The 26,515-nt window shown below is 37.8% G+C and overlaps 1 protein-coding gene across 7 annotated transcripts in view; it reads right to left on the reverse strand.

Annotated features, from left to right (window-relative positions):
* LOC149086509 (coiled-coil domain-containing protein AGAP005037-like) overlaps positions 1–26,515 on the reverse strand; it is a 758,714-nt gene that overhangs the window by 122,473 nt on the left and 609,726 nt on the right. For all 7 annotated transcript variants that reach the window (XM_089255964.1, XM_089255963.1, XM_089255967.1 and 4 more), the window contains one exon: positions 14,962–15,077. In XM_089255964.1, coding sequence (XP_089112090.1) covers positions 14,962–15,077 — 116 coding nt within the window. The remainder of the gene's footprint in view (positions 1–14,961; positions 15,078–26,515) is intronic.

Raw genomic sequence — 26,515 nt, forward strand, 5'->3', positions numbered from 1 at the left:
ATAGCCCCCCCTGTAAATACACTACTGTGTTGTGCATGAAAACAACTAATAAGGCGAAGACTATTGACTTTGTGTTATCAGACAGAACTTTCAAGATACAAACTAAACAATTAACAAGGGAGAGTATTAAAGTCAGTGTAAACGAGTTGAATGTTTCAAGTTTCCCAAGGTCTCAAAAGAAGGTGCAACTTTGTTGTCCCCCAGTTTTCCATTTACAGTATTATCAGTTGATTGTGTGTATTGTTTGGTATGTTCATTAAAAGCATGTAGCTCCAGTTCAAGCTTCAAATTATATTAAATACAACAAAAAATAAAAAACGCGTCAATGCACCCAGAATTTCGGAAAAGGACGCATAAAAATTTTGCTACACTCCTACTTCTAAGAAAAAAGTGGAGAGGAAAAACCCCCCAGTAACTTTTTCCCCTTTCTATTTTCACCACGTATCATGATCGCGCGACCTGGAAAAACTGGTTTTACTACTTTGTACACTGTACTGTATTGATATCATAGCCCACTAAACAATTATGTTGAATGTCTAGTTGGCCGTGATTGATATACACACGGGTTGTTGACGAATAAGATGAGGGATAACTATAGTCCGTTTCAGGTTAACTTTGCAGTGGAGAGAAAGGTAGAGAGTGTATTCCTTCGCCGCAAAATAAAGTTCCCATAAATCGTAGTTTTATGATGATCATTTATACAGAATATTTCAATTTTTTTAATGATTTTGAAAAAATAATGAAAAAATATCGTTTTGAACCGATGTTTCTTCGTTTGAAATTTTTAAATTAGAAAAAATATTTTTTACCATTATCTAAAAATCTATAGCAACCACAACGACATTTTGGTGTGATACCCTACAAACCGTCCATACCTAACCGAGGCCGCGTATCGATACATTGGTTAAGAGGCTTTTGTTGCCATAGCAACGAGTGATGAGGTTCCCTCCTAGCTTCCTCTTCACTGCAAAGTTAACTTGAAACGGACTATAAGTTGCTATTCTCTCTGAAAATCCGTGTACAAAAGTTTCAAATTTCAGATTTTTTTATTCCCCCGCGAATTTTCTCCCTTCCGGTTACATACGGGAAATTACGGTACTTTCGCGGCTATCTGCCGAAATTTAAAGAGCGCGGCTATACGGCGTAAATTCGTCTTGTTCCTACAATATTGCGAAATGTGCACTTTTTTTTTTAATCGTAAAGGATTGGAATGCCCGTTCAAATTGTAAAACTTTCCCGATATCGTGGAAAAAAACCGAATCTAAAAATTCGACCTTGAATATCCACAGTTTTGTCATGTAGCTGCTGTGTGGTAGTCACTGTTTCGCATCACGAAAATCACGGGTGTGTACACATAATCGGCTTTTGGAGGGGCACCAGCATCTAATTCTCTCTCTCTCTCTCTTCACAGATAGTATAAAATAAATTATTTTATTCAAAAATATTTTAACTCTCTACAAAAATATTTCTAATTTTTGATTTCAGGGGGTGGAGAAGAAGCCCCTTATAACCCCCCCCCCCCCTCCAACCCAAATCAAATTTTACTTTTGGTGAAAATCCGGGTTTGGAACTTGCAATTGCGCAATGGTAATCGGCAAAAAATGTGATTTTCTAAAGAATTCAAATTTTGAATTGGCTATTCCTTTCAAAAAACTTCTGGTTGCCACGGCGATCACACAGACCTATAAAACAAATATATATGCATACATTAAACTACTTCAAATACACGCATTACCAGTTTGGAGGATAGATGCAGGGGGTGAACTATCTCTGTGGTCCTTAGCCGAAAAAAAGTAGTTAAGCGCCGATTTGTCCTCAGCTGGCCAGTAGTTCGACTTTTCGGTACTATCTCTAAGTTAAGGACTTTTTTTTTAGTAGTTACTTATGTTGCTGCGTAATAATAATAATAGTAAAGAAGAAGAAGAAGAAAAGTAAGGAGAGAGCAGAGGTAAAAAGGTGATGAGAGCTTCCCCTCCCGTTCCCAGGGAAAGAGAGAGAGAGAGAGAGAAAAAGCGTTTTTTATGAGTGTGTGACAGTGTGTGTGTGAGTGAGTATGAGTTGAGACCTGGAGCTGGTCAATTGTACAACGATTCCCTCGATCGGGATTTCGTGCGAGTTCATTTGTTATATTTGTGAATTAAAATTATCGTAAAATTATTAAAAGTGTTTACAGTCCACTTCTTTCGAGTGAGTTATCGTACATCTGGTCCGTCTCATACGGAGACAAAGAACTGTGAAAAATGTCGTTCAAATCGGAGAAGACGTCTGTGGAGCGAGTTTATATTCGGTGAGTTCTTGTGTGACCACGAAAGAATTGTGAGTAGTGCTAACATAATTCGGAATACGTAACTTTCATTGTCAAAATGTTCGCTGGAGCAAAAAAGCAGGACTTAATCCAAGTTGCTCAGGACCTTGGAGAAAAAGTTAGAGAATGCGAAGGTGAGTGAGTTAAAAGAACTTATTTTGCAAAATCAAGCATGTGTAAGAGATCCTGACTTTGTAAAAGACTATCTAGCCACAATAATAGCAGATAGAAAGTCAGAGGAACTAAGAGAGGTTGAATTAGAACGCATGAAATTAGAGCGCGTCAAAACAGAATTAAAGTTAGTTAGAGTACGTGTAGAATTAAATTGTGACGGCACCGAACATAATAAAACAGAAGTTAAGGAAGACACAATTGAATCTCTCATTAAAAGTGTGAGAACTTTAACTGTTAGAGTACCCAATCAGCCGGAAGGTTGGGGGTATTTCTTCACATCACTTGAAAGAGCATTTAACACAAAAAAAGTGCCAGAGAAATTTAAGTCAGAAATTTTATTGAATTTGTTGGGTGAAAAGGCAACCAACGTTTTGTCTCACATAAGTGATAATGAACTGTCAAATTATGATAAGGTAAAAGAAATTATTTTACGAGAGTACGAGCCTACACCGCAGGTTTGTCTAGAGAATTTTCGAAGGGCTCATCGTAATAATGAAACGCATGTGCAATTTGCGTCGAGGTTAAAAACGAGTTTCGATTACTATCTGAAGCTCAGAGGAGTGTCAGATTTTGACACATTAAAAGACCTCATTGTTGCAGATAAGTTGTTTGAGACATTAGATAGAGAAACTGCTTCTCATATTAGTGTGAGGCAAGGAGAAAAATGGTTTCGACCGCTTGAATTAGCTAAAGAGAGCGACATATATTTTGGTTCACGAGGTAGATCTCTCACTGAGAGCAATAGTGGGTTTCAAAAACAGCGAGGAAATTTCCACTTAAAAAATAATAAAAATGTGTCAAAGGTGTTTCTCTCGGATTCAAAAGACTCATTATGCGTACAATGCGGAATTGAAACTCACGCATTGTACAAGTGTTCTGATTACAGAAGCAAATCAGTGGACGAGAGAATTAAAATTGTAAAAAGTAATAATTTGTGCTTCAATTGTCTGTCATCTTCACATGGGGTGAAAAAATGCAGGTCGAGGTTCTCTTGCCCCAAGTGCAATAAAAGACACCATGTGACCCTGCACTTCCCCCGCAAAGAAGACACTGTTGTTGCTGCTACTGCAGGAAGAACAGGGATGACAGATTCTCCCCCGAGCAATATAATGACGCCGAAACAGCACAATGCCAACCCCATAACAGCCACCAGCTGCATGGGAAACAAACAAAAAAAGACAGTTTTACTTAGTACAGCGAGATGCCTTGTGCAAGATAAGGATGGTCAATACCACAATGGTAGAGCACTGCTATATGGGGGCTCTATGTCGAACTTTGTAACCAGAAAGTTTGCAGAGAAACTTGAGTTGAAGAGAGAAAAAATAAATCTTGTTGTATCTTGCTTAAACGGGGCGTCAATGCGCCAATCAAGGGATGCGTGAGAGCCTCTCTCGCTAATAGAAGAAAGGACTATGAGAGGGAATTGGACTTCTTGATAGTGGAGAAAATAACAAATAGCACTCCCTCCCAAAAGTTAGAAGTGTCTATTGAGGGGATGAGGGATGTAAATTTAGCTGTTCCAGAATATAACGAACCGGGACGCATAGATATATTGTTGGGAGCGGAAATATTTTATGAACTATTATTGACAGGACAAATTTCTCCTAGTGGCACCGATTTAATTCTGCAAAATACGGTGTTTGGGTACGTTGTAAGTGGCGCATTATCCACTAAAGACAAACAAACAATACATTGTGGACTAGTTCAGCAAGAGAACTTGAATAAAATAATGCAAAAATTTTGGGAAATTGAAAGTGTTGGAGAAAAGCCAGTAATATCAAAAGAAAACGAAATTTGTGAAACCCATTACGAGGAGACTCATATGAGAGACAATAAGGGGCAGTATATAGTCACCATGCCTCTCAAGGAAGATCCCGGGTGCCTTGGAGAGTCCAAGAGTATGACGCTGAAACAACTAAACTCACTGTGGAATCGATTAGAGAGAGACAAAAATTATCAGGCATTATACAAAGATTTTCTCAAAGAATATCTAGAACTTGGGCATATGAGTGAGGTGAATGAGACCACAGAGCCAAAGGTCACATATTACATGCCCCATCACGGTGTATACCGTCCTGATAAAACGACAACAAAACTACGAACTGTTTTTAATGCTTCCACGATTACCACAAAGGGCAATTCTTTGAATTCTCTTCAGTATAACGGAGAAGTGATCCAAGAGGATCTTTTTTCAATAATGATCCGATTTAGGAAGCACGAGTTTGCTTTCATTGCGGACATTGAAAAGATGCACCGAATCATAAAAATTCATCCGAGTCAAAAAAGCCTTCAAAGAATTTTGTGGAAGGAAGGCAAGAACGAGCCCATAAAAATTTATGAGTTGTCAACTGTAACTTACGGGACAGTGAGAGCACCCTTTCTCGCCATGAGAACCTTGAAACAACTCGCACAGGATGAAGGAAACAATTTTCCTCTAGCGGCTTCTGTCCTAACCATTGATTTTTATATGGATGACGTCCTATCCGGGGCACCAACCTTGCTGGAAGCGAAAGAGCTTCAACAGCAACTGATAGGCATCCTCAATACTGCAGGCATGAAGCTGCATAAGTGGTGCGGAAATAATTCAGCGCCCATTCCAAAATTATTTTCAGATTGTGATTATACCTTTTCCGACACAAGTGAAATAAAGGCTCTGGGAATTTCCTGGAAGCCAAGTGAAGATTGCTTTTCTTTCAGTGTGAAAGCTGACAGCAATACAGTATTCACCAAACGGAATGTTCTATCTACCATCGCAAGACTTTTTGATCCACTGGGATTGATAGGACCTGTGGTATCAAAAGCAAAAATTTTCATGCAGAAACTGTGGCTTCTGAAAATTGACTGGAATGATCCACTTCCAGCAAAGGAGGCACAAGAGTGGCACGAGTTCATCGAATCTCTTCTGTCTATAAATAACCTAAAAATAGATAGATGTATTTTGATATCTGAGCCAACTACGATCGAGATTCATGGGTTTGCAGATGCCTCTGAATCTGCATACAGGGCTGTTATCTCTTGCAAGTCTACTTCATCTACCGGATGCGTGAGAGTAAAAATGGTTTCGAGCAAATCAAGAGTAGCTCCGATTAAACGTACAACTATTCCGCGGTTGGAACTGTGCGCGGCAGTGTTACTAGCTAAGTTGATGAAGAGTATAAAAGCTTCACTGAAGCTCGACGTTTCAGCAGTGTATTTGTGGAGTGATTCTATGATTGTGCTGTCTTGGATCCAGAAAGAACCACATCTTCTGAAAACGTTCTTGGCAAATCGTGTAGCTACAATACAGGAACTAACAACTGTGCAACAATGGAGACATGTTTCATCCGAAGAAAATGCTGCAGATCTCATTTCCAGAGGTCTAGCTCCAGAGAGACTGGAACAAAGTGTTTTATGGTGGAACGGTCCAAAGTTTCTTACGGACAGTGAATACCCAAACAGAACGATCCCGTCAGCGGTCATACAAGATGACTTTCAACGTGAATGCAAAATTTGCAGTATGAGTGACAATATTTGTGATATACAAACTTTTAGTGTTTCAGTTCGATCATTTATCAGTGATTTTTTGAATCTTAGTAATGTGTATATTAAGATTGTTCGTATTTTGAGTTTCATTTTTAGGTTTCTTAATAATTGTAAAAACAAGAAAAAATATAGTCTTTTAGATGCTGAAGAAATCAATAATGCTGAGCTGCATCTCGTGAAATTGATTCAAGGTGAGGAGTTCAAACCAGAACTCAAAGGTCTGAAAGAAAAAGGTAAGGTCCCTTTCGACAGTCTGATAAAAAGTTTGAATCCTTTTGTGGACGAAAAAGGAATCTTGAGAGTTGGTGGCCGATTAAATAATAGTACACTGGGCTATAATCAGAAGTTTCCTATTCTATTGCCCACAAAACACCGATTAACCAAGTTGATTGTTGTACATTATCATAATACGTATCTGCATTTAGGGCCACAAGCATTATTGAATCAACTCAGACAAAAGTTTTGGGTTATAAATGGTAAAAGTGTATGTAGAAAAATTGTTCATGATTGCATTGTGTGCTTTAAAGCTAAACCTATAACGGCTCAACAAATTATGGGTGTTTTACCTAAAGATTGTGTAACGAGAGATTTTGCATTCAACATTTCTGGTGTAGATTTTTGTGGACCCTTTTCTATAAAGTACAAAAATCAAAGAAAGGGTACCTTGAATAAAGTATATGTGTGTATTTTTGTATGTTTAGTGACGAAAGCGATCCATCTGGATATTGTTACTGATCTTACCAGGGGCATAGCCAGAAATTTCGTTCGGGGGGGACCACTTTCCTTTTGGGGGGGGACCAAAGTGACAGAACAATGGATTTGGCCATCTTTTTCCCTTTTTTCGGTCATTTTCTCACATTTCGGGGGGGGGGGGGGACCAGACCCCCAAGTCCCCCCCCTCGCTACGCCCTTGGATCTTACCACTGCTGCATTTATTGCAACTCTTAAAAGGTTCACTTCTCGAAGAGGAAAGTGTGTTAAGTTGTATTCAGATAATGCAAAAAATTTTGTGGGAGCAAATGTTGAGCTCAAAAACTTATACAACCTTGTAGCTCAACCAGATGAGGACCTTGCTGGCTATTTATCCTCGGATGGCATAGATTGGGAATTCATTCCTCCCCGAACACCAAACTTCGGTGGTCTCTGGGAAGCAGGAGTGAAATCTTGCAAATACCACTTAAAACGAACCTTCGGCCAGACAAGGCTCACTTACGAAGAATTTCTTACTGTTTTGACTCAAATAGAAGGAGTCCTAAATTCTAGACCAATATCTGCCATGTCAGAAGACCCAAATGACTTGGAGGCCCTAACACCTGGTCATTTTCTTATTGGAAGACCGATCACTTCACTTCCAGAACCAGAGTTGACTTCGGTGCCAGAAAATTGGCTTAACCGATGACAACAAACAACGAAATTCGTACAAGTCATTTGGAAAAGGTGGCATCGAGAATATTTGAGTACATTACAGCAACGGAATAAGTGGTTCTCCGAAAAGGAAAACGTAAAAATAGGTGACATGGTCATTGTTAAAGAGGATAATTTGCCTCCTTGTAAATGGTCTATAGGTCGAATTACGGAAACATATCCTGGCAAACAGGATAACAAGATTAGAGTGGTTGCTGTGAAAACGGCTTCAGGCACATATAAGCGACCTATTTCAAAATTGTGTATTTTACCTATGGAAAATTAATGTAAATATCGTATATTATGCTTTATTATATATCGGAAAGTGTTAATTTATAATGTAATTGAGTGTGTCAATTTTCTTTATTCTGTGTATTTAGTTAAAATTTGTATTTGTTCAGGTTTTGATATGATCAGTTTTACATATTATTACATTATAATTGCAATTGGTTGAATGTTTAAAGAACATTGCAACGCCCGGCGGTATGTTGCTGCGTAATAATAATAATAGTAAAAAAGAAGAAGAAGAAAAGTAAGGAGAGAGCAGAGGTCAAAAGGTGATGAGAGCTCCCCTCCCGTTCCCAGGGAAAGAGAGAGAGAGAGAGAGAGAGAAAGCGTTTTTTATGAGTGTGTGACAGTGTGTGTGTGAGTGAGTATGAGTTGAGACCTGGAGCTGGTCAATTGTACAACGATTCCCTCGATCGGGATTTCGTGCGAGTTCATTTGTTATATTTGTGAATTAAAATTATCGTAAAATTATTAAAAGTGTTTACAGTCCACTTCTTTCGAGTGAGTTATCGTTCAACTTAGGACCGCTGCTAAGGACTGCCTAGCACCAGTCATAAAGCAGCAAGAAAAGTAGTTCACGGTGGCCATCTTGGAAAAGAGGAAATTTCGCCTCTGGCCGCGAGCTCTCGCTGTGATATTTAGCGATGAAATATGCTGGGTTTTTTTTTTCGAATTAAAATTTTTTTTACGATAATAATGACAGATAAAACTTGGATTATATCTTCGGTGTCATCAAAGTTGAAGTGATTCATCGTTTCATCCTCAAAAACTTGCTGTAGTATATGCAGGGGCGTAGCCAAAAATTTCGTTCGGGGGGGGGGGGACCACTTTCATTTCGGGGGGGAGGACCAAAGTGACAGAACAATGGATTTGGCCAGCTTTTTCCCTTTTTTGGGTCATTTTCTCACATTTCGGGGGGGGGGGGGACCTCGCTACGCCCTTGAGTATACGTGTATGTTGACATCGGCGATCGAAGCCACGATTAAGTGCTAGCATGTTCATTACTCAGGTTAGAATTATTCTATTGCCATCGAACTATATAAGGAAAGTGTTAGAGATATTATTAATATTTTTTTGCTCGGTAAATGCGTTATTTAAAAATATAAATGGACATAATGTCACGCAATCAATAGGGCAGTGGATCCCATTTGGTAAGGCTGAAAAATATCAAATAGCCCATGTATATTTTCGGTTGTATTGAAAATATTTACATGGCGAATGAAACATGAATCTTCAATTACGATAATATCAGATTGAAATTTTACATTCTATGTTTTTTTGCTACATTAATTTTTTTTAATGAAAAATTATGTCTAAATAAATTGAGCATATGTGTAAATAAATAATTTGAATATTGTTGGCACAATAAAAATTGTGCTTGGATGACTATGCTATAAATAATCGCTTATAAATAAGGAAATTGAAAATTTGTGTTTTAGATCAACCTCCCTTCAATGCACAAAGTAACTAATAAGCTACAATTCATTGATAATAAATTACAGCACCTAAATGACAAAAAATTTAATTATTTTTTTGTGATGAGTAATGGTGAAATTGAAATAAAGCATGGTAAAAATTGGCAGTAATGTTAAATATTAATTTTTGTAAAACTCGTGCACTAAAGGATTAAAATATAGATTTGATATTTTGAACTGTTCAAATGAACAATATTGTAATACTTAGTGAAAGTTAAATTTTCAGAAAAAAATCATGTGCCACTTCTTGAAAAATTGCACTCTGTAACTCCCTCTGAGATGAAGAATATTTAATAAGGAATCATTATATTGCTTTGTTGATATAAAAAATGCAATTCGTACAATGGGACTAAAAAACAAAGTTTTAATTTCAGGCAAAGTTTTAATTTCAGGCACAGTTTTTAGTGTTGCGGTATATAACATTATAATGAAAGGAAGCAGATTTTGAACAGTAGTGTTTGAAACATTACTACTTCAGTATTTGGGTTATGGCCTTGCTGTGAGTGTCCAAATTTAATTTTTTGCCAAAAATTTTTTTTGATTTTGTGTGTATGGGTAAAGACAGAAAAAAAATTTCCATGTCGAATACTTAAGAACTTTAAAATATAATATTTTGAGATGTTATGGAACTGAAACATTTAAACTTTTAACTTTTAACAAGCATTTATTTTTTAACGATGTTGTTAGTAAACAGCATATATATATATATACACACATACATACATATATATATATTGTATATACATTTGTGAGACTTTACTAACTCTTGAAAAATTTTGTTTCCCAGGAACTTGGCTGTAGGTAGCTACGAAGTTATGTAAAGGTTTTCAAGGTTACCAAACAATTCTACCAAAGCAAACAAAGGTAATTTTAATTCTTTGTATTTGACTTTGAGCAACAGTTTCCATGCATGATTTAATGACATAAATTTTAACATTATGTCGCATCATTTTCACTGATTTCATTTGTATCAACAACTCTAGTGGAACAAATACAGTCGAACCCCGATTTAATGACACCATCCCACCCAAAGAATTTGGGCGTTGTATCAGATCGCAGACATAATAGCGTTTCTGAGAGGCTGTATTACATAAATTCACATGTTTATTAAGAAATGTATTTCAGTGTCTCATTTATGCTGCATGATGAATAAAATAACCTATTTTATACACATTCAATTTTAAGTTGAGAAAATTCATAAAAATTGTAAACTGTAAAATCACTTGAATATTTCTCAATATAAAACTTAACAGAAACATACTTCCCTCTGAAATTATTGTAATTTCAGCAACACATTTTATATGTACAAAAACAAAATAAGCAGGGGGGGGGGAAGGTGGCATTGTTATTAGTCCATACCATATTGGTTTTTCTCGAGAAATATCTTGCTATGAGTAATTATCTTTATAATAATTTTTTCATATACTATTGAAAGAACAACTGTTTTTGACATAATTGAATTGAGGAAATTAAGATAGACGATTTCTTAATGGCTACCTGTACCACTCAAAATTTGACCAGTGCAAGTAAAAACATGTACTGTTGAAAAACTTGTCTTGGCTAATATAAATGAGAGGGAGGACATTAAAAAAAAACCTTTAGAAGCTTTGCTAACTGAAAAGCAATATTAATTCTTTGTTATTATCATATTTACTGATTAGCAAATTTTGTGAATGGAAATATTAAAACAATTAATATAATTGACGACAAATAATACCATACTTTTTAACTAGCGAGACCATACAACACTGCAAAATTTCTATGTTAATTTAAATAGGGTTCCCCGATCCCCAAGAGGTTGCTAAGGATGTGTTTTAGAGCGAAGCTGAAAGTAAAGTGAAAATATTAAGTAAGCTGAGTGCCAATAGGTTTTTTCACTTCATCTGTCTGACCAAAATTTAAGGGTAGAAACATGGCTCGAAAAATTGAAAAACATTTTAGGCGCCGGCCAAATTTCTTGGCAGCCAAGCATATTTTTAGGAGAAATAATCCAAAGTAAAAAAAAATTATATTCAACTTTTTCAGCACTTGGTGATGATCTTCACATATTGGAAGATGCTGGACATAAACTCCAAATATTTTGTGATCTGCATAGAAAATTTTAGGTGTCAGTATGATTTTCTTTTTTGCAATATTGGTTCCTAAGATTTGTGAAGCTCTAGGTAAATACATCTAGACATGAACAAGTGCATCTGTGTGCAATGCCAGGCCTCCATTGTAAAACACAGTTGATGCATTTTGGATCCTACTGTGATAAAATGGTGGCGAGTCGACAAAGTGCTATTGTGCACGAATTATCTCTACTTATGCAACTAAAGACTGTTATAATTTGAAATCAAATATACAGTACATTTACAGATTGATAAGCATAATAAAAAGTGTTTTTTTCTTCCTCTTTCTAATTTCAGTTAAATCAACATTTGAAGATGCAGATGAAAATTAATGAATCTCAAAAAATTATATTCTTGAAAGGTGCGATTTCTAAGAAAAGTACAACAAATAAATTGTGATTATGATGACTCTCTATGAACATACTTATATGTTTGAAATAAAATGTTTTTTTGTATGACAAATCATGTGTGCAAGTTGTTATTTAATTCATGTTTCTATTAATCAACTTCAATCATTCATCTTCTAATCAACTGAAATGAAATATACGATCAAATGAAAGTTATCAGGCGAAGTTATTTGTTGGAAGCTAAATATGAAACAGATAAATTGATGAAAGATCTTTAATATAGAAGTATATATCTTTTAAATATTGAAGTATTCACTTGCATTAACAGGTAAGTGCTCATTCATAGAAAATCATGTTCTGATAATATTTTTTAATACTGAGGAGAAACCCATAGTTTAAAATACAGAACTACAATACGCAGCAAGGCAGTTAATTCTTATAATTATAAATTATCAATAATTTATTATTTTAGTTGCTCCAAAAAGAATTTGCAATTCGTTGTTTCAATGAATTTAAAAGGAATAAAAATAGATAATAAAAAAAATCATTTAACAAATTGGTCTTTAAAAAAAAGTGGCACTCAATATTAAAAATAGTATTCAACTGGGGCCTCAAGTAGGGCTCCCGAGGTGAATAGGGGCCCAAAAATCTATAATTATTTTGCATAATAACCCTTTCAAGAAGAGGGCCCCCCCCCCCCCAAAAAGAAGGGAAAGTCTGCCCCGAGAAGGCACATTACAGCCATAGGTTCAACTAGTGCCGGTAACCTTAATTTAAAATCTTACATTTTGTTGTCAGACTTTTTTTTTTCAAATTTTGATTTCATCAGTATGCGACCCACTTATATGCAGCTGGGGTCCCATATACTCGCTTCTTCAAGCATCCAAAAGTGGGGTCAATGAGCTCGGACAAGAAAAATACTTTGACTATTATTATATACTGAATCTTATTCTGAAAAAAAGTCGCAAGATGAAAAATGCAACGTCCTCATACGTTTACAAAATGATTAAACTAGCCAGCGATATTAGAGTAAAAAAAATTGCAAAACACGTGTGACAAAAAAATGTATGGCGAGTCCCTCGGAAAAAAAAGTTTGTTTGTAAACATGAAATCGCTGCCACAACCCACTGTGGAAGAATGATTGTTAAATAATTAGTAGTAGTTGTAGGCTTCAAACGGCATCCCGATTGGTTAGAGATTTGTTACTCTTGAAACCAAAAATTTTCTTCCCCTCCAACTACTGTTTCACGTCACGTGACCTTAAGGACTGGTAGTACATAGTACCTCTTAACTACTAGTAGTTGAAGCGGTCCTTAGCTTCAGTCCTCCGATCGGTAGCTCATTAGGACTAGTAGTTACTAAAGACTGCAGAGATAGTTCACCCGCAACTGGGAGGGGGAGGGACATGCGGGTCTAGTGTCGTGGGCTCTGGACTAGAGGGGAGCACCAAATTTACCCTCATGTCTTGTGCTGTATCTAGTTGCGGCACTAGATAGATGGCACCACCTACTGAACACAAAACACGCCAAATGCTGTGCACACACACATAAGCACACTGTTAACTTTCTCCAACACAAACCTGACATAGCTCCCACATTCGGGTGTTAAAATATGTGGCAGTTAAATGGCGACAGATCAGAATGGTGGACCATCAGGGAGGGAAAATAAAATAATTTTACCACGAAAAACAAAGTATGAATAGAATCAGAAGATAAGTGTCTGAGAGAGGAGAGAGAATCTAATTTGCTTCAAATTTGATCAGAAGATATTGAAAGTGCTAAGATTTTTTTAACGGAATGTAAAATCAATCAGAAGGGAATTTATAGATTGATTTATTAGTAAATATATAAATGTGTCTTCAACTGTTAACTAAATTGGATTCTGCTTATAACGTTTTTCAAAAACAGTCATAAAAAATGTAAATAAGAAAACACTTTAAACAGGAAATCTTAATGAGAATTACTTATTGTTGGGACCACAAAAATAGGTTGTACTAAGTGGAAAAGCATTCTAAATGGGAGAAACGTTATAATCGAGATCAACTATATATTTGTTTTAGATTTATTACACGTGCAGAATTACATACATTAAATTCTCAATGCTAATGAGCTTCTTTGCTTTTCCTACTAGTAGACAGTGAAAGTAAATGAACCTTTGGATAGAACATATTTTTAGAAATTAATTACTTGATTCCCAGACAGCATACCTTCTTCTCCTACCCAGAACATGATCCACCGCTCAGTCTCAACGAAGAAATATAAGCAGGTGATCAAAGACCTGGGGCATGCTGGAAGAAAATTCATAGAGATACCAGTGAATTATGGGGGGGGGGGGCATAATATTTTTCAAGATACATTTTTTTTTAGAAGGATCCACTTTCACTCAAAAAGGACCCAGATTTTTCGAATAACTTGGGCCCAGGGAACCAGGTAAATTAGAGTACAGAGCATCTCTAAAGATAATATATAACTATTAGAGGAGAAAAAAATTTCTGTAGCATTGAGAGTACCTCCCACAGCTCCGTAGTTGAGTGCGGCCGTCTGTAGAAACTACGGAAAATCTATAGTACAGAAAATCTATCGTTGGCAACTCTGCAGTACATATCCAGGGCTTGATTTTAATTTCAGTGGGCCTTAGGCAAATCAGAAATTGGTAGGATCCCCACAACCGGGGTCAAAGATTAATTGGTCAGTGAATATATATTGCTTGCAGTTTGGGCCGCAAAATCATGAGGCCCTTTTCATGAGGCCTATGGGAAATAGAGTCTTGCCCATAACAATTTTGACATTCCCCAGATTTTTTTTTTTATGGCAAGCTGCCACTTATATGCACAAAGAACGTATATCGACATACTGATTCGTTAGAAATTCCCAATAAGAGTGTTTACAAGGTTCATGTGTGGTATTATAATACATCTGAATGTGTTTGCAATGTCTACTTACTTAGCTGGGATTTCTTCTTCAACAATACAAGGAGTGGATACAAAATTTTCTTTAGAACCTGTATACGTACTATTTACTCAGTTTTCTTTATTGTATAAATTCAAATGTTTATTATAAACATATGTTTTGGAAATTTTGTGAATCAAGGGATATCTATTTCTTCTATTATATACTTTTTATTTTTTGATCACATTTTTATCTCTTATACTACTCTTATCAAGCATTCTCACAAAAAAAAGTTGCCACAACTTGCAATATAATTGCATAGCTAAATCAAAGTTTCAGATATACAGTATGTATTATAATTGAAATCATTAAAAATCATAGAAGGAGAAAGAGGATAATGAAAGAACAACTTCAGTTCAATTTAGCAACTATTCCAAAACCACTTACGTTAAATCTTTTTCAAGTTTTGTCACATCTTGCTTATACAGATCTTCCTCTCTAGATACACGCAAGCGTTCTGCACACACTTGATCTTCACCCATTTGAGCAGCAGACAACATTGACTATAATAAATATGTTTAAACACCACAGAAAGTTAGAGGAAGAAATTTAGATTGTCTTTATCAGAAATTAGCAAAAGCAAAAATTGAGTAATGACAAAAAAATTAACAAAGTGTTACTCATTTAAAATGAATTGTTCAAACAAATTCAGGAATAACATTTTTATAAGATGTTAATAAATACAGCCATTGTAAGATTACCTTGCAATGCTGACCTTCAGCACCCAGAAGAAAAATAAAAGGGAGGGGGCTGTTAATACAGTAGACTCTACTTAACACTTGCTAATCTTGCTAAATCTACTTAACACTTGCAGCATAAAAAAGACTAACCAAAAAAAAGATTGAAAAAATTTTGTTCAACAGATAAGCCAGTCTTACTGGAAGACGATTTCTTGCACTTCTTGTTAGATATAAAGTAATACCTTGGCTTACAAATCATCTGGCATTTTTTAGTGATATTTCTACCAGGGTTGGCAGGTTTTTGACGGTTTAAACAGCAATTTAAACTGTCACGTCAAAAACCCTCCATCAAAAACTGTCAAAAACCTCAAATATTGCTTTTTGATATAAAAATTCCCATTGGAAATGCACACGTTAATTGCATGTAATGTTTAAAGGGACTATGTTATACAAAGAATAAATATGATTCTAAAATAATTTTCTACTCTCGACAGAATTATTTTTTGGGCAATATATATATATATATATATTTTTGATTTTTTTTCTTATAAAATTTGAATAAAGCATAACATGAACATTGAAGGGAAAACTGTGGAATGATTTGTCATTCTTTGATTCAAGATGATTCTGGACCTTTCAAAATTTCTTCAACTGCTTATAAACTGAAGAGCCAAAAAAACTGCAAACTACAGGCATGCGTATGCAAATAAAGAGATATGGAACCAATCAGAATACGGCGCTGCGGTCGGCAACGCCTATATAACGCAACAAGTGTCTGGCATAGTTGTTAGATCGGTTACTGCTGCTACAATGGCAGGTTATCGAGATTTAAGTGAGTTTGAACGTGGTGTTATAGTCGGCGCACGAGAGATAGGACATAGCATCTCCGAGGTAGCGATGAAATTTGGATTTTCACGTACGACCATTTCACGAGTGTACTGTGAATATCGGAAATCCCGTAAAAAATTAAATCTACGACATCGCTGCGGCTGGAAAAAGATCATGCAAGAACGGGACCAACAACGACTGGCGAGAATCATTGAACGTGACAGACGTGTAACTCTTCCGCAAATTGTTGCAAATTTCAATGCTGGGCCATCAACAAGTGTCAGCGTGCGAACCATTCAACGAAACATCATCGATATGGGCTTTCGGAGCCGAAGGCCCACTCGTGTACCCTTGATGACTATAACACCAAACATGGCCCCCGCTCTGTCCCTTGCGGAATATAAGCGGATTACCTTGCGGCTGGGCCATGCTGGAAGAACTCTCCCGACATCCGGGCCCGGCGAACATCACCCGACTCGCAAGCCACCGGGTCCGTCCCGCCGGGACCCCACTCTATCCCAAGCAGCCACACTCCGGGAAGCTCCCGGAAACCTCCGATGGTCAAGAAGGAGCGCAGGTGGACCGCCCGCCAGATCTCCGACCCAGCAAAAACATTCCGACGGCCCTCGGCTCCACTAGTCCACGAAAGAACACCCCCCGTCCGCCACTCATCGCCCAAAGGAGCAACAGAACAGAACCAAACGTCCGTCCGCCTCCGGACACAAAGCTTTACGCCTCGCCTGGACCCGACAACACCGACATTGGACTGTTGAGGACTGGAAACGCGTTGCCTGGTCTGACGAGTCTCGGTTCCAATTGCTTCGAGCTGATGGACGTGTATGGGTATGGAGACAACCTCATGAATCCATGGACCCTACATGTCAACAGGGGACTGTTCAAGCTGGAGGAGGCTCTGTGTTGGTATTGGGCGTCCTGCAGTTGGCGTGATGTGGGACCCCTGATACGTCTAGATACGACTCTGACAGGTGACCGGTACGTAAGCATCCTGTCTGATCACCTGCATCCATTCATGTCCATTGTGCATTCCGACGGACTTGGACAATTTCAGCAGGACAATGCGACACCCCACACGTCCAGAATTGCTACAAATTGGCCCCAGGAACACTCTTCTGACTTTAGACACTTCCGCTGGCAACCAAAATCCCCAGACATAAACATTATTGAACATATCTGGGATGCCTTGCAACGTGCTGTTCAGAAGAGATCTCCACCCCCTCTTACTCCTACGGATTTATGGACAGCCCTGCAGGATTTTCATAGAGTCAATTACCTCCAGCACTACTTCGGACATTAGTCGAGTCCACGCCACGTCGTGTTGCGGCACTTCTGCGGACTCGCGGGGGCCCTACACGATATTAGGCAGGTTTACCAGTTTTTTTGGCTCTTCAGTGTATATGTTTGCATTGATATAAACCGTCTGCTGTCCTCTTTTTACAACAGAAAAGTGTTTAAAAAAGTTTATTACATCATGTATGTAATGTTGATTTCTGTTATTAAATTTTACCAGTTTTTTTGGCTCTTCAGTGTATATGTTTGCATTGATATAAACCGTTTGCTGTCCTCTTTTTACAACAGAAAAGTGTTTAAAAAAGTTTATTACATCATGTATGTAATGTTGATTTCTGTTATTAAATTATCTACATAACCACTTTTCCTCAGTAATTATCATTCTGAATATAAAACCCTTTAATCTAAATAAAAGTAAGTGTTTTGTTATTTAACATATCTATCAAGTTAACGAAAACTATTTGACATCATTGACAGTAAGATTTTGATAGTTTTAATACTGAGTTAGAATGACCCATTCTGGGGTCAAAAACCTAACCCTGATACCCTATCATACATATTTTGAATAAGTAGCTCTATTCCACTTAGCAAATTGAACACAGGTAATGAGTAGCTTAGATAAATAAACCATAAAATTATATTTTATATGTTCTAGGCTCTTATGATGAAGAATTCAAAATCACAAATTTTAATTAATATTTTGTTTTAATTATTGTAATAAATTAATAGAAGAGTTGATCCACTTTGCCCAAGAAGCCTTTTGTCTTCTAAATAATAAATTAATGTTTAAAAAATAAAACATTGTAATATGCAAAAAAGTAAGTTTTCCATCATGTTGTATACCTATTTTGTTCAAAACATTATCAAAAGGCATTCATTTAGGTTTTTGAAATTTTTTGACGCTTGTCGTGTCAAAAACCCAGCTCTGATTTCTACCTCTGCTAACAAATGCAGATTCAGCTAACATTTTAGTTGAATCGCAAAATGTAAAAACAGGTCATGTCACATTTTTTTTCAATTTTTGTATTTTGATAGATTCGTGTGTAAAGGTATGGAACCGCGACAGGTGGAAAGAGACCACCCCTATTCAAAATAAGTGCTTATCGATTAAATATAACCTTGATAATTAATGATTTTTCTCACCATAATATCACAATCATCCAGCATCTGTCCAATGTCATCGATTATTATACAGTGTCATCTTCCAGAGACACCCACCCAGTTGCTTTGCCTGAATCGCTGTTGTGTTGCTACATCATCCTTCTGAAGTGAAGAAAAGGGATTTGCAAGATATGTAAATCTGGCTTGGTTGGCGCCGATTGGCCACCTCCTCCATACCTATAAGATCGCCACTGTATTTACATTTTCTGATCGCTTCAGTTTTCAGATTATAAGCAAATCTTGGCTCTACCTGGGGAGTCTGTACGCCCGAGTAATAGGTTAGTTCTCCCATCGATACTGTTCCTGTGTCCATGAGTGCCGCTTCTCAATGTAAGGACAATCAGATGAAAGGAACAATTGACTCTGTTCAGAGGACTCTCGGAAGACATCAGAAATATAGCCAGGACTGAACTTTCAATAGATTGGATGTGGTGATTGACTGATCATAATACGAGGAAAGTGTGGGGATAAATTTCATTTTGTTAAATCCTAAATTGTAAAATTTAATTGGTAAATTCTGTTATTTAAAAGTAATTTAATTGAGTTCATGATTTAGACACTTGTTGTGTTGGATTGATTCATAATTATCGTTTAGATCCAGAGTATGACAAGTAGACCTGTCGCATGTGTAATAGAGATGGCAATGCATCATTTTATGGTAAAAGTCTCACCTTTAGATGCTGAGAAAAAACAAATGTTAAAAGGTGCCTAAACCAGGACATGACCCCTTTTTACATTTAGTTCTCAAGAATACTAACTGGTGGCAACAGGGTTTCCTGTTGAGTTACCTTCATGAAAATGTTTTCATCATTTACATTGCTTTTGTTTTGTTCGTTGACCACAGGTTGTGGTTATTCAACATTATTAAAACGTCGTCGTTAGTGACATCTCTGACATCTGATCCTGTAACATCAGCCTATTCAAACTGTTCTCCGTCTCAGGTGGAAAACGTCTCAACTAAGCAAAGGAAATGAGGAGTGAGGGATACATTGTCTTACAGACGAAAGTTGATTAAGGATGCCAGGCTCAAAAGGGGGAGGATATAGATAAGATATTTTCCCTAACGAACTCGAGGCAACCATCGATAGGCAGCGCCTTCACTTCCAACCTATCTCACTAATGGCAGTAAATTGCAATATAGCGATATGGCCAGAGTTGGAGTTTGGTGAAGTAAGCTCAAAAGGGGAAAGTACATATTAATCATGCTGGAAAAGAAATTGCTAAAAAACTTTGCCTATCGTTGTAACAATACGTATCGAATTCTCATAACTTGTATAGGGATAATTTCACTTTCAGTAAGTTAGGGTGGTGTGTTTGAATTTTGCATTATCTGTTTAAATTAGTTTTTTTTCTTTCTTCAAAACATTTTAAATTGCTTTTTCTCTAGTTGCTGTCCTGGCAAGTGTCTCAAGCTCTTTGATGAAGGTGAATTGACAGTTTTGTTTACTCAGTTCTACATGAAAAGGACAAAAGATAAGCAAGATGGTTTCTTTCAAGGCTTGATGGAGATAGTTCCAGTAGGTAGAAAAAGACAGAGTGAATGTGCCAGAAGAGGAGAGGAAACTCAAAGGTTGTACAGTTCACAATATGCACCTGAAATCTGGTCTTGGTCATGAAAACTTTTCAAGTGACCAAAAAGAGAGTTCAGAGAATCAGGAACCTTTTACGATTGACAAAATCCCTGTAGACACGAGGGGCTGAAAAACTCCAATTTTCTTGACCATTTATTTTCCAAATTTTTCTTGCTACAGCCCACTTAGCCTGTCAACAAACTTCTGTTTCTTAGTTTTTGTCGTACTTTCATTCTTAGCCAGGTCCCTTGCTTTCTAGGTCACTTTCCATCACTCGCCAATCTTGTCCCTTGTTCTTTAGGGTTTTTCTTTTGGTTGCTCACCTGTTTGCACACTGTTTCAGTCACTAACGTGCATACTGTTTTGATCACTCACAGTCCACCAAACTCTCTAGATCCCTCTTTTCGTTACCCACATGCCTGCGAACTCTGGGTCACTCATTTAGTCACTCACAAACATAGTCCTTTTCTCTCTGGGAAGAGGCAGATTTATAGTTTTGCAGATTTCATCGCCCTTCTCCCCTTACACTAATTTTCTTGACCACTCTTTTCATGAATTTTCTGATGGGCTACAGCCCACCAAGTCCCCCTATTTATGAGCCTCTGCACATGACATCATGTTCTTGAGCCATACCTTCATGGCCCCCACATGGGGTGGGGGCTGAAAGGGCTCCAGTCTTCGAAGGTCCGTGGGAAGACCTTTTCGATTTTTTTTCTTTCAAATATGTCCCATAGGAAAATAGACAGTTTAACTTGACTCTTTAATATCAGTCATATCAATTTGTACTCGTATGGACGGATATCTTGAACTACGTACCTTCTATTCTCATTGCAATTTTTTTTAACAATACACATGTACAAGTAAACGAAAAAAAAAATAGAAACAAAGAAAAGAATATTGAAGGAGCAGACACCCCGCTTCCCATCTCAAGGAGATATCGAAGCATGAAGAAAAGAACAATGTACAAGGGACCCCGCTCTCGGACGGCAGTCGTTCTCCTAGGAAGGAAGAAAAGGTATTGTAATAGTGGGATCCGGAACTTTCGCCCCGACATCTCGCCCCTGGAACGTTTCGTCCCCGTTACATTTGGCCCCCGGAAATTTTGCCCTTGACATTTCGCCCTGGTACATTTTGCCCCTGGTGCGTTTGGCCCCCGAAAAATTCACACCTGACATTTCACCTGCCCTGAACGTATGAGTGACCGTGTGAGTGATCTAGTGACCGTATGAGTGATTGATTGTGTGAATGATCGAGTGACCGTATGAGTGACCAAGTGAGTGTGAAATGAACTGTAGGAGTGCGTTAGTGACCGTACAAATGACTGAGCGAGTGGCAGAATGACTCACCACGTGAGTGACCGTATCAACTAGTGTGCAATTGACTTTATGAGTGAATGACCGTATGAGTGACCACGTGACTGACTGAATGTGCCGTATGAGTGAGCAAATGAATGACCGCATGAGCGACCAAGTGATTAACTGTATGAGTGATCAAGTGAGTGATAGTGGGATTGACCGTGGAGGAATTGAGCGATGGAACGTTTGAGTGAATAAGTGACTGACCGAATGAGTGACCAAGTGAGTGGCTAATTAAATACTGGTGTAAGTTTCCTAGTGAATGATTGAGCGTATGAGTGACCGAGTGGCTGACGGAATGAAAGACAGAGTGAATGCTTGAATAAATTTGCGAGTGACTGAGTGATTGAGCATATGAGTGATCAAGAGAGAGACAGTGATTAACTGTATGAGTGACCCAGTGACTGACCGCATGAGTGACCGAGTGGTTAACTGCATGCGTGACCAAGTGAGTGACTGTATATGTGAGCAGGTGAGTGACGGTACGAGTGTTCAAGTGAGTGATCAAGGGACTGACCGTGTGAGTGACCAAGGGAGTTACTGAGTGATGGAACGCATAAGTGAATGTGTGACCAAGTGAGTGACCGAAAGATTGATAAAGTGAATGACTGCATGAGTGACCGAAAGATTGATAAAGTGAATGACCGTATGATTGACCCAGTGAGCGACTGAGTGATTGATAAAGTGAATGACCGTATGATTGACAAAGTGAGCGACTGAGTGATTGACAAAGTGAGCGATTGAGTGATTCGCAAAGTGCGAGGGTGGAGTGTCTGCAAAGATGATCTTCCTCATCCCCTCCCTTTTTACAGGTGGTTACGTAGCACTGAGTTACCAAGTCACTCACACTTTAATGGATTCTAAGAATTTGGAATTTTCAGTTTAAGCATAAAATATTTTTCCCAAATTTACGACTCACACTATCATTCATATATTCACTCATACGGTCACGCGTACGGTCAAGGTAGGCAAAATGACAGGGAGTGAATTTCCGATTCACTTGATTACTCACTGAGTAACTCATATGATCACTCACTGGGTCACTCACATGGTCAGGGCAGGTGAAATGTCCGGGGATAAATTTTCAATTTACTCGATCACTCATGTATTCATTCACTTGGTCACTCATGTGATCAGGGGAAGCAAAATGTCACGAGTAAATGTCCAACTCACTTGATCATTCATGTGGTCACTCACTTGGTCACTTGTACCATCATTCATATGTTCACTCATACAGTCACGCGTACGATAAGGGCTGGCGAAATATCAGAGATAAATTTCCGATTTACTTGATTACTTACTGAGTCACTCATATGGTCACTCACTGGGTCACTGATATGGTCAGGGCAGGCGAAAGGTCAGGGCAAAATTACCGGGGCGAAATTTCCGGGGGCTAAATGTACTGGGATGAGATGTCAGGGGCGAAATTTCCGGGGGCCAAATGTACTGGAGACGAAACGTGCCAGGGGCGAAATGTCGGAGGCGAAATATCGGAGGCAAAGGTTCCGTGAACCTGTAATAGTCATGGCTACTGACATATAAGGACACCAATATTTTGTGTATGTCATCAGAGCTACCACGCGACCCCTGCTATTTCAGTTCGCAGAAGGCCATAATTTCTGGAAAATTGGCATAAACAGAAGTCGCATTCCACAGTGAAATTGCCTTTGGGTGCCAATAAAGCACATGAACCCCCATTATCCTGGGACAGGGGCCCATAAGCCGCACTGTTCAGCAGACCCCCCCTCTGTAGTGAACTAATAGTGTGAAAAAAAGACAAGAATGGTCCAAGCTCCAGGGCTGGAGCTCTACCAGCCCCACTCTCATGGGTGGGCCATGATACTGAGACAGCTTTTGTACACAATACATTTACACAATACATCCCGCTTATAGCGTTTCCCTCTTTAATTCAACTTATTTTTCTCTCTCTGGTGCCAACTCTTATTACTAGAGCCCGGATTATATGCAAATGCATATGTTCATATGCATTTGCATATTTTGGCCTTTTTTAGCATTAATGCATATAAATGCATAAAATCAAAGAATTTCCAGTATAAGTGCATATTTTTGAAGGTTTACAAAAGGTTTTTTTATAATTTTCCAAATAAATATTGTTCATAATATTTTCATAACATCGATTTTTTTTCCCCGTATGTGAAATTTAGTGAATTAATACAAATACAAATACAAATACAACGCCACAACAGGCAAATTGCCCAACGAGGTGGCTGACTTAAGAACATCATGGATCCCTGAGCCATTTTTTGGAGGCCCTACCTACTACTGCTACACCACAAATGCACCCTCCCCCCGCGGAACCCCCCAACGAATCAGTACATGTGGGAATATGCGTGTACGTGTAGTGCACCCTGACGTAAAGTTTGTTTCTGTGTAATGTTTGTTATGTGTAGTGCTGCCATCTGCCACCAGTTTTTCTAACTATGAGTGAAGTGTTATGATTGAATGATTTATCGTTGTAGGACTGTTGCTCTCTGTGGCGAGACTTTTTAACGGGGAGATCGGCTCGCATTTGCGCCTTGAAGTTGGGAACCACAGAAAACCAACTTCAGCCGACCACCACTGTGGGGTTCGAACCCGGATCCTCGCATCGCGAGTCCGTCACTATAACCACTCGACCACCACAGCGGCCTGTATATTTATAAAGTATTTTACGACTACTAACTGTTTTATTGTAAGGCTATTTCTAGAGATGTGTCAAAATGTTAATTTTGTTTTTAGAAATAGTGTCGAAATTCTTTTATTACTGCTATTTTCGTTATTGAGCAGTACCAAAACAACTGAAAACTAAAAAATTGCCTGAATAAAAAATATGTAGAAGTTATTTGCATATGCTGTATACATATATATGAGGGGATATTTTTTGGTAAAAATGAAATACATATGCACTAATAGAAAACATGTATTTTAAAAACACATTCGCTTTTTTTTTGCATGGTGTATTTCTTAATGCATATTTTCCCTTTTTTCATACATATTTCGAAATTTTTGACTTTTTCAAGATTTCTAATGCACATTTTGGAATTTTCAGTGCACATTTTGTATTTTAAGTGCTTATTTTTGCACTTATAAGTGCATATTTTTGCATTTTTTAGTGCATATTTTTACATTTTTAAGTGCATATTTTTAGAGCATATTTTGCCACTTTTTTAGTGCATATAATCCGGGCTCTCTTATTACCAAGGGCGTAAAGTTATTGGAAATGTTGGGGGGGCTCAAGCCCCATACAGTAGAACCTCGTTTATTCGTCGCGTCGTATAAACGAGGTTTTTAAGCACGTCGCCGAACAGTCGGGTCAAAGCGTCGTATAAATGAAAAATCGTATAACTGAAACATTATCTCTACCTTACTCTTCCGCAAAAATTTCCCTAAGCAAACTAAAAATTATTGTAATTCAAAACCATATTTCATGAAATTGAAATCAAGAAAAAATTATATTACAAAAAAAAATTACTCGAAATACAGCACTAAGATTGACATAACATTGCTGTTTCATAAACCTCAAGCACTCTTATGATGTTCCTTTCAAGATTTGAAATACAAAAATGCGTTATTTATAAACTTAAACAAAAAATTTGTCTGTGTTGTTCGATTTCTATATTCAAGAAAAAAGTCAATAAAGCATAGAGTTCAGCTCTTTTGAAAAAAAATCAGTTCTGCTTTAAAGAACTGTTTTTGCGTGCATCTACGGTCAACAATCAACCTCCGTTAGCAGTCAGTTCATTTCGGAACTTGCAACAGATATTGTTGAAGCCACCTCCATTCCGTGGTCACATCCGCAGGCGATCAACGACCAGCCTGGCCCCAAGAACTTTTTCAGTACATATGTTATATCGATATGTTATACTCGGTTCCTACAGGAAAGTCTGTTCAAAGGTTCTGGTGCACCATGCGCTGGACCAGAGAGGGTGCCAATTTCACCATTTAACCTCTCCTTCAACATTACAAAGGGGCGTCAAAATGCGTGCTCACCCTGGCCGGCCAAGCATCTACTTGCGGTCCTGTTTGCAACTGACATTCATTAATTTAATAGTTTGAAATAATTTCAGAACAATATCTCAAGTGCAGTATTTTTCTGTCATATTTAAGAGCAACACCTTTTAAAGCTCAGAAATACCTCAGATATGCGTGACCATGTATTCTGTTTTGAACATTGTCCCGTAACTCAAAGGTTCTGACTTTTGTCAGCAGCGGCTTTTTGCCCAATTCATGGTTCATCCGCGACTCCACGGAATAGCTTGGTAGATATTTTTACTTATAAAAGAACCACTTTTCAAAGAATAAATAAGCATACAAATCAATATTCCAGCTTGTCGCGCCGCCCCTGACAAAGGTTAGCTGCACCGCTAGAAGCCACTACGCACACTTTGAGAAACACTGACGTAACTCATATGATCGTTGTTGTTCAGTTCGTTTCCATCTCAGCAGAAAGTAGTTTAGCGGGGATTGCGGAGGAGGGGGGTAAGACAAAAATTGATGGAAGAAATTCATGAAAAAAAATTCAAACACCTTGAAAATGATTATAATTTTTTTCAAGGACTTGTTTTAAAGACTTGAAAATGAACTTTTTCTCTAAGGATTTTCAAGGACGGTACGAACACTGTCCCTATATACCAGGGATTGACAAATCTCAGGCTCCAGGTCACCATGGCGACCAGAAAATCGGTATCGGCACCAAACATTCTCTGCATGTGATTGCTAGAGTGGAATCATAGGATGACGAAAACAGTGTGGCTTTCGACATGGGAGAGGGGGAGGGGGGTCTCCGTAAGTCCTGAAAAAATCTAAAATACTTCTTCAGCAAAAACCATGCTTGGCTCCTCAGGAATATGGCTGTTTCCTACATAGTTTTTGATTTGTCAAGATCGGCTATATTCAAATGACATCAAAACAGGAATCATTCAATGTTTTAAAACAGTATTGAAATTTATACTCAATGAAAAATTCAAAAAGCATGGTCATATAGCATAGCTGCCAAGTCTCCCGAATTTTAGCTTCATCGCTCGACCTCCCGAAAAGT

This window comes from Pholcus phalangioides, unplaced genomic scaffold (assembly GCF_987345545.1).
Source record: "Pholcus phalangioides strain wild (caught in Gottingen) unplaced genomic scaffold, Ppha-v1.0 ptg000004l_1, whole genome shotgun sequence".
Taxonomy (NCBI): domain Eukaryota; kingdom Metazoa; phylum Arthropoda; class Arachnida; order Araneae; family Pholcidae; genus Pholcus; species Pholcus phalangioides.